The following is a 9720-nucleotide window of genomic DNA, read 5'->3' on the forward strand; positions in this document are numbered from 1 at the left end:
GTGGGCCAGGTCCCCAGTAGGGGACCTTCTGGTTGAGAGACAACCACACATTGACGTTTCTCTCCCTTTCTTTCTCCTTCCCTTCCCCATCTCTAAAAATAAGTAAGTAAATCTTTTTAAAAAATGCCAAAGGTTAAAGATAAAGAGAGAATCTTAAAAGCAGCAACAGAAACACTGAGAGTTACCTACAAAGGAGTTCCCATAAGACAGACTATCCGCTGATTTCTCAAAAGAATCCTTACAGGCAAGAAGGGGCTGGCAAGAAGTATTCAAAGTCATGAAAAGCAAGGACCTACAACCTAGATTACTCTATCCAGCAAAGCTATCATTTAGAATGGAAGGGTAGATAAAGTGTTTCTCAGACAAGGTAAAGCTAAAGGAGTTCATCATCACCAAGCCATTATTACATGAAATGTTAAAGGGACTTGTTTAAGAAAAAGATGAAAACTATGAACATTAAAAGGGCAACAAATTCACAACCAACAGTTGAATCTTTAAATAAAACAAACTAAGCAAACAACCAAAACAGGAATAGAATTATAAAGATCATTTGGAGGGTTATCAGCTGGGGGGGAGGAGGGGGAAGAGGGAGAATGGGGGAAAAGGTGCAGGGATTAAGAAGCGTAGTTGGGCCATGGCTGGTGTGGCTTAGTGGTTTGAGTGCCAGCCTGCAAACCAAAGGGTTGCCGGTTCAATACCCAGTCAGGGAATATGCCTGGGTTGCAGGCCAGGTCCCCAGTAGGGGCCACATGAAAAGCAACCACACATTGATGTTTCTCTCTCTATATATAAAATAGTAAGTAAAATCTTTTTTTTTTAAAGCAGCATAATTAGTAGGTACAAAATAGGAGGATGTCGAGAATAGTATAGGAAATGGAGAAGCGAAAGAACTTGTATGCATGACCCACAGACATGAGCTAAGGAGGGAATTGCTGGAGGGAAGGGGGTACTGGGCAAAAGGGGAAAAATTTGGGGCAACTGTAATAGCATCACCAATAAAACATATTTTAATAAAAAAGAAAAACTGAAGCAAATCACACCCTGGAAATTAGGGTCCTTGAAAATCCTTTCTTGGGACATATACACAGCTATGTTTACCCTATTTATTTACTTACTAGTTACTGCTGGTCCTAGCCTTCCCAGGAGACATACACATATTTGAAGAATGGATACAATGCGCTTGCTGTCACAGACCAGGCTACAAAGACGAAAGAGTTTAGAGTTTTTATCATTCAAAATGAGCCTCATTTCAAGTTCAAGTGCTTTAAAGGTGCTTCTCTTCTGTTACTTTGATACAGGGCAGGATCTATAAACACTTTATTCCACAGAAGTACTCGATCCAAAAGAAAGTATAATGTACAAGTACTTATTTTAATTACTCCTATATGAAGGTTCTTATTTTTGGGCAACAGCAAGGCATTTTATTATCCACTCTCTCCACTCCTTAAAGGCTTCCACGGGTTTTGGCAAATTCACATTATCCTCACGACTGTGTTTTGGAGTGACTCGAGGTATGTCAGCAGAGTCATCATCGATCCACCTCACCAGTGCCTTGGAAAGAAGAGATCAGTATTTTAACAAAGCACAGCAAAACAGTTTAGGCAAGAGGAAAACATTGGCTTCTAAATCAGATTCTCTAAATTGGTGACTTAGACTACCCCATGAAGATGTTCCATTTGATAAAGATGGATATGAATATGAAAAAACACTTATGCTGACATACTGAGTAAAAGATTATATACCAAAAATATGCAAACATAAATTATAAATTACAGTCGCAAGTATGCATAGGAGAAAAGATTAAAAAGAAATACACTAATCCTTAGTATTTTGGGGTGAAAAATAATTATTTTCTTTTCTCAACTTGGTAAACGTTCCACAAGACGTTATACTGTGACTGTGTTTGATGTGAATGTGTAAGCACACCTACATGTACACACAGCTAAAGGAAGACGGATGTGTACGAAGGTACAGTAGACACCTGAACGGTTGAACCCGTGAGTACTTAGCTGATGTATACTGCTGTTCGTGGACACGTCTGGACACGCACATTCACATACTGAGATTATGTACTTCGCCTCTTCCTTCTTAAAACTCATCTTTTCCTCCAATGAATATCATACCTCAGTCCCATATTTCGTGAGGTAAATCACCTCCACATATTTACACAGTTTTTAAAAATAAACTTTGCCACACATATCAATATTTATTCTGTTCTGAAACTTCAGATTCTCTTGCCTTAAATGAATGGCAGATACAGAAACCTCTTCCACCACTTCTCATTGCACTATAAATGTAAGGCACTCAGAGGCAAGCTGCAGTTTTTAAGGATATTTCTCTGTATATTTTCTTTTTTTTTTAAACCACAGCTTCCTGCTTATCTTTGCACTAATTTCCTCTGATAAATGACAGCTCCAGAGAAGTGCCTAGTAGAATATGTAGTTTGCTACCTATATAACCACTTCCCCCCTTTTGACTGCACCACCCCAAATTACTTTGTATCTTTCTATAATGTTGAAGCCAATAGCACACTGCAACTTGCGTAAACAGATAGGGCACAAATGTAGGGGGCGCCGGTCAGCTTCTTCCAAGTGGTTCGATCCTTGCATTAGGCATGCAAGCCACTGGCAGTGTCGAAGTCCAAATATGTGTCCAATCTCGTGGGTTAAAGTCTGCAAGACATTCACATTGAAGGTTTATAGTGCCACCATTATCAACAATCAGTTATGCACTCCTTCTTTTTCTTACTTTCCCAAAAAACAAATTTACAGGAATCAACTCCCTTACAATCATCACCTAAACTACCTGCCCAAAGACTTAACTCCTCATTTCCTTAAATGTGTTACTGCTTTCCTCACCATACCTAGCCACTTACTTACCACTGCACCAGGGATTCTCAGTCGTGACACCAATGATACTTTGGGATCATTGTTTGAAGGAAGGAGGCCATCCTGACCCTGTAGGATGCTTAGCAGCATCCCTGGCTTCTACCTACCAGATGCCAGTAGCATCCACTCCCCAACTGTGACACCCCAAAATCTCCCCCCCTATTGCCAAAAGATCTCTGGGTGGTGAACAGCTGCTAGGTGACAGACAGTGCTCTACAGCAGTGAAAAAATTGTAACCATTTAAATTTCGGGGCCCTTCCCCCAGAGATGCAGTGTCAGTAAGTCTGGGAAGAAGGGCTTGGCCTGCATGTTAACAAGCATATGAGGTGATGCTAATGCAGGGAATGTACATTGAAAACATTGCTCTTTGAAGTATAGTTCTCAAGCCCCACGGGCAATACACGTGAAAGCAGAAAAGCCTACGACCCTGGCTGTGGAAAACAGAAAAAATGAGGAGAAAGGCTTTCCAAAGAGCAGTGGTGGGGTGGACATCAAGAAATGTCAGTAGAACTAACTACAGTAGAAGGCAGCCTGGAGACCAAGAGAGAGGCCATCCTCCTTGAGAGACTAGGGAACAGAAGTCCTCCGGGCCCCAGCAAAGCAGCTTTGCTTGATGACCACAGCAGCCTGAAAGGGTAGGTCACCTACTCACACCAGAACTCTGCAATTAATATAATGGTGAGGATGTGGGTACAGCCGAGGCTGTGGGTAACTAATAGGACAAAAAACTGGCATAGACCCTGTACATTTTAATATTAACGTATCCATTTAAATTGCTTTTATCGATAAACTCAGTCAAGCAATAGCCACCAAAAGTATACAAATGACACAGACTCATTTATAACATTACCTTAAGGAATGTTGATGTAAAATTGAGAGGAATGAGAAGTAAGATCTCTTTAAAAATAGTCCTGCTGGATTTTATGAACAACTCACCTTACAGGACCGAAGCAGCAAAACACTAGTCACTGCAGGAATGTAATAGTCATGGAAAACCGAATAGTCACTTGGGGATTTTTTCTGGAATGCCTTCACTTTGCCTGCATAGCTTGAGCTGTAGAAATCACTGCCATACCTGGCAAAGCTGAATATCCCCACACCTACAGAAAAAGGACGAGCAACACCAGAATGACAGTTAAGATTCCTGAAGGAAAGACCAAACAAGAGCCCGCGAGGGCATCAGATCCGGCAGCTCACATCTGTACTCCCGTGTCCAGAGGCCAGTACGCTTGAGGTTTCCCAGGACAAAGGGAGATTTTGCCCCGGATTCCCCAACAAAACCTTCTTCTACTGTCCAATGTGCCCTGCCCTGCAAAACTCACTCGTCTTGACGTCAAATTCTTGACAAATTAGAAGTTCCAGAGGGTTTTGTTTCCCCACAAAAGAAGTCTTTTTCTCAAAGAACAGTCCAAAGCAAGCACCCCAGGAGGAACACTGAAAAGGATCACATGAACAACCCACCCACATGATTCTTCTCTTTAAGGACACAAGAGGCAGATCTCCATGACCTATGTCAGTGAGGGTGCCTGTACTCCCCTCGTGTCAGTGAGGGTGCCTGTACTCCCCTCGTGTCAGTGAGGGTGCCTGTACTCCCCTCGGGCCACGCTACTGAGGAAAAGAGCCCTGCCACTGCCCCCACGCCCTGGAGACCATGTTTTGACCATGGCTTTAGAGAGAGGACAGAACCTCTTCCCCTCCTCCCCCTTTTGAAGCACAGCACAACTCTTACTGTGTGGCTGGGGTCGGGTGACCAGAATAAACCTGCTTGCAACTGACTTCCTGTCTTAGGTCTTAGGCTCATCTAAACCATCTTCACACATATGGAGGACAGAGTATGATTTTCAGCTCATTCTAAAGGAGACTGCTTTAAAATTTGACTTGTTTACATTGTCACTTTTATTTATGCCTTTCATTTGTTTATGGGAAGTCATAACGAATTTTTTGTTACAGAAATGATTTCATAGTAAGTTAAGAAAAAAACAGAATCTACTCATGTGTCACATCATCTGGCCAAAGAAGTGTGGGCATATTTTACTACAATCCCTTTAGCAAGAATCGTTTTTTCTAATAATCCTATAAATAGAATATTATTTTCTTTATAACTAAATATTTCTCAATTTAAAAACATGAATCTCTGTAAACTTGAATAGTCACTTACAAGATATTGTCTCACTGCTTAGCAGATCAATGCTGCTAGCTTAGTACTACTTGTCCCATATGATGCAATGTTTAAGAAACTTAAAGTAGAAACATTTTGGAGAAATGCTTTCTGACCTCCTCAAATGTACAAGATAAATTAGCTAGCAATAAACAGTTTTAATTTCTTAAAGTGTTTCCATCTCTACCGGATTAAAAATAAAAGGGGAGATAAAATTTAGCTCATACAAGTTTATTTTCCATAGAAAGTTAGTTCATACAGAACTCAGGAATACAGCAGTTGCCCAAGTCTCTAAGAGAACGTATTGATAGGGTCATGAGGAGGTTGGGGGGCTATAAGAATGTAATGGAGAATTGAGGATAAAGGGTAGTGCCCTGGGCCCCTACCTCTGATGAATGTGTAAGACAAAGAGATATCTAATAGAAACATTTGTCAGGGAGAAGCTAAGGTGTCATCCAGACAGTAACTTGGTACTCATACATTACAGTCCCTGGTACTTACTCATCATCCTCAGAACACTAACAGACTGCCCTTAGTTTCCTGGACTTTCCCCCTTCAAATGGGTCTCAGACCCTGGGGATAAAGGGTAGAAAAATAAGAGCAAAAATGGATGTGTGGGAGAACAGAGTGAAGACAAAAAGAAAATAAAATAGGCAAAAATATGATTTTATTCTGGATCCTTCCCCACTTCCATATAACCATGCAGGGTTCCTACTTAGTCAAAGCTCATTATATCTCAAATCAAAAATTAAAGCTCACTTTTTAAAATAAAATAAGACACAGGTTAAGCATACAGTTATAAAGCAGTCTGTGGTTATTCCATCTATGCAAGATGACTACAAAAACAGTTAAAAAACAATTAGCAAAATTTCACTTACATTAATGACAGTTCAAATATCCCCAATTTATTTAATTCAACTTGTCACCAAAGTACTTACCTTTCCCATACGCTGCTCAGAATGCCTAAATATGTGCCAGCCATATATACACTTTTTATGTACCCAAAATGACCTTGTGAAACAGGTATTATTAGCTTCAAGGTCATACAGATAGTGAATAGCTGACCTGGGGAGGAACCCACAGATGGGTTCTATCAACAACACACCTCCCAATACAGCATGATGCTGCGCCAGAAAAATATAGTTTTAAGTATCAAAATTATAATTGGTTGGAATTTTTTCCCTCTTTCAACATCTCCAAAGAGTCTCAAGTTGAGAGTGTTTCTATAAACAATGTCAAAAAGGAATACCATCTGTCAAAGAGGCCTGTCCAAAGACAAAATTCCAGGAGTCTCTTGGGTAAAGATCAATCATTGTTATTCCCACAATACAGAAGGCATCTTCAGGTTTCTTCTTTTTTAAGAACTTCAGGATGTGTCCTATTCAAAAAGATAGGTACATGTGCTTTAAATATATCTCCACATCCTTTACCCAATTACAATTTAAAGTTCTTTAACTCACCTGCATGTATTTGTAGGTTTTGTGTGATATCATTGACTCTAAAGGAACACTTCGTTGCAGAGACAGGAACCGGTTCTAAGAGTTTTACTGTCAAGCCATAGAAAAATGCTTCACAGTAGCCCTTCAGCCATTTAATATATTCTTCACTGATAACTCTGGTGTTTCCTAGAGATCCTATAATAGGGAAGAAAATTTAAAGACACACTTTAGGATGATTAAAATGTTTAATCTTTACCTCGGTCTATAATTGTAAATTTGGAATTAGAAACAAACCAACTGTAAATTTGCAAAACGCCTTTATCATTCATTAATGTGAATATGAATTAGAAACAAAATGTCCTCTTTTAAGGCTGTTTGGCTACAAAATTTGCACCATTAGATGAGATCAACAGCCCAAACTATCCCTAGCAACAGCACCACTGTGCAACCAACCCAAATCCAGCATATTAACAATATGTACCAATACACTGTATATAAATACTGTGTTTCTCTGGAGAAGGTGTCTTTCTGAAAGGATCATTGAAAAACTCTTCAAAGTCTTGGGGAGGCTCAGGATGAGAGGTGATCCAATCTGATTGAGAATGCAAGGTAATGGGTCCAAAGAGATCACTGGCTGGTTGGAAGGCTTCACTCATCAAACGCCTTTCTGCAGCACCAAGCTTCTCATACTGCGACACAAGCACCGGGTTCTTTGAGATGAGAGCTGCTCTAAGTGTCTGCTCTGAGTGCCGTATTGTTTGCATCTACCAAGAAAACACAGCTAGTCAAATATAAAATGTACATCCATGCTGGAGACTTTAATCTACCCATCCCCCACACGCATCTCTAATTTCTCCCCAAATGGACTGACTGCTAATGCCTTGGAGGGGTCACACCCAACTACTGTTTGCTTTCCCTATTTCCAGTCAATTTCTTCGGGACGGTGCCTGAAAAAGTGAAAAAAAAAATCATGAGATTCACTCCTCCATCTCTTACAGTACTTGATCCCATTATTAAAAAACTAGTGGTAACCCAAAAAGGTATTGCCTGATTTCCAATTTCCTTCTGTCACTTGGGTGGCAATAGGGATTTTATGAATTGACTCATTAAGGCCACATGAGAAACACTCATCCTTCCCAGTGGGATTCAAAGGTGTCCAAGACCAAACGGAGGACTAATACAAGGACGGCTGGCTCTGCAACTCAACTGCAGGCCGAGGACATATCTCAGCCCCTGAAGTTTATCGTCTCCAGGTCAGGTCACCCTGGAGAACACATCAGTGACTAATCAAAAGCCGACTCTCAATGACAGGTCCCTTCCATTCACAGCCTCTTTTCAGGCAGAGCTTTCATCCTCCTGTCTGAATGGGCCAAACAGCTGTTGCATCACAAGGCTTTTTAGGTTGGAAAAGGAAAAACTGGACATTTGTCTGGAACCTACCATATTTTCTAGTTATCTAGATTTTTCCAGCTTAATGATACATGTTTCATGGGAAAATTTAAGCTAATTGTTCTTCTGGTTGGATATCCAAATCCTGGGGGTCCTGCGTGTGGGAGAAATTCCAAAACTGGGGTCTCTACGGTCAAAGATCTGATCCCAGCACAGAATCACCCTCACTGCCCCCCAACTGGGCTGAAATTTGACTTCTGCTGGACAAAACATCAAGCCAGGTGTGCCCTCCTCGTCTTCCTACCTTTAGGAAGGAAGACTCCCCCGCAAGTTTTTACCTCACAAAGACCTGCATCTCAGGGTCTGGTCGGGAAGGTGTTATGTGCGGTGCCTCCACCCTAATATTAAAAATTATAGCGTTTTAAAAGCCTAATATCAAGAGGTCTCCTGGGTCTAGTCTGGGTGGAGCCCACGGAGCAGAATAGGGTCACCTCCGTGGGGGGGCAGGTCTGCAATCCCGCCAAGCCGAAACCTGCACATCGCGGGCAGCGGGGACAAGTTGGTCACCGCGGCTTGTTGCCTCTAGCAACTGGCACCCGGGGCTCGCCCTGGCGGGCGTGACGCACTCCCCAGCGGGGGGCAGGGTGGGGGATTCCCTGGGACTCTCGCCTCCCCCTCTCTCCCTGCGGGGCCTCCTCCCGGGCCGGGCCTTCCTCCCCGAAGACACCACGGCGCCCGCTGTTCTCCCTCCTTCCGCTGCGGCTGCAGCCCCCACATCCTCACCCCTCCAAACCAATAGCCACTGTCCCCACCCTCTGCGACCGCGCAGCGCGGCCCAGGATGCCGGGCCCGGCTATGACGTCTACAAAGAACTACCTTCAACCCTCCAGCCTTTGACGACGCCAGGACGCCCGCCTACTGCGGCAGCCCCTGCGCGCTTGCGCCTAGCGGCCTGCGCTTTGCCACGCCCCTTCTCTAACGTCACGCCCCGTCACGCCCAGCCCCTTTGAGCGCGCCTTGTCCTTGCCACGCCCGGAAGCGTACAACTGTCTGTTGTACGAAGAGACCAAAAGAAACCAAATTCTAGCAGCGGGCGCGGGCTGCCCTTGGGTCCCAGGGCTGAAGAGGGTCGCCAGGGGGCGATGAGGCGCCGCAATCAGCCCCTGCGGCTGCCTTTCCTCCTCTGGCCCTCGCGGGGGCGCCGCCACTAATCTCTCAAGGGATGCCCTTTGGCCCCTGGACCCAGCGGAAGCTGGGGCTAGGCCCCCTTCGCCTGAGGCCGCGTCAGGCGGCAGTGGTTCCCCATGGGGCAGCACCGGAGTCGCTGGCTTTGCATGACTGTGAATGTGCTTGGTGAGCCGTGGGTTTGAAAAGTGACTAATTTAACCAGCCTGGTCCAAATATAAGTCAACCGTGGCCGGAGGCTTACGCACAGCCTCAGCACGCGCTCCCTGGTGCCGTCACCCACTGTACTTTCCCTCCTTCATTTGGTTGCTTCTTTATTTGGTGGCAGCGGCTGCAACGGCCGGCCGGGGCGTGAGGAAGCGCCAGCCACAACCGCGAAGTGCAGGTGCAGCGCGCGGAGCCGCGGGCGGCGCAGAGGCGGTGTCCCAGCCAAAAGCCGCCGGCTGGGTTTCTCCACCCACGACGTGCGTCCCTTGGTGTCTCACTGCGTCTGCCAGTGCGCGGCTGGGAAGTAGCACAGGTCCCCAGCGGATGTCAGGGCTGAAGTAGCTCTGTGGCCTTGGATAGGCCTCCTAACCTTTCTGGGCCTCGCGATTCGCATGTGGATGGAAAAGGACAGGAGAGAGCTCTCATCCCGAAGGCCCCCTTCAGCCCTGGGAAG

At 44.4% G+C, this 9720-nt stretch overlaps 1 protein-coding gene across 9 annotated transcripts; it reads right to left on the bottom strand.

Annotated features, from left to right (window-relative positions):
• Positions 1–1209: 1209 nt before the first annotated feature.
• AMZ2 (archaelysin family metallopeptidase 2) lies at positions 1210–8819 on the bottom strand. Of its 9 annotated transcripts, XM_053911025.1 has the most exons (9): positions 8751–8811; positions 8213–8272; positions 7357–7432; positions 6967–7249; positions 6507–6680; positions 6296–6424; positions 3825–3988; positions 2496–2672; positions 1210–1551 (listed from the first exon to the last, which is right to left on the bottom strand). In XM_053911025.1, exons 4-9 carry the CDS (start codon positions 7247–7249, stop codon positions 1396–1398), a joined length of 1083 nt encoding a protein of 360 aa, XP_053767000.1. In that variant the 5' UTR covers positions 7357–7432; positions 8213–8272; positions 8751–8811; the 3' UTR covers positions 1210–1395. The 9 variants fall into 9 exon arrangements, with proteins under 9 accessions (XP_053767000.1, XP_053766995.1, XP_053766996.1 ...); XM_053911020.1 differs by lacking the exon at positions 7357–7432; XM_053911021.1 differs by lacking the exon at positions 7357–7432 and having other exon boundaries at positions 8179–8272.
• Positions 8820–9720: the final 901 nt, after the last annotated feature.

This window comes from Desmodus rotundus, chromosome 9, assembly GCF_022682495.2.
Source record: "Desmodus rotundus isolate HL8 chromosome 9, HLdesRot8A.1, whole genome shotgun sequence".
In the NCBI taxonomy this organism is placed as follows: Eukaryota; Metazoa; Chordata; class Mammalia; order Chiroptera; family Phyllostomidae; genus Desmodus; species Desmodus rotundus.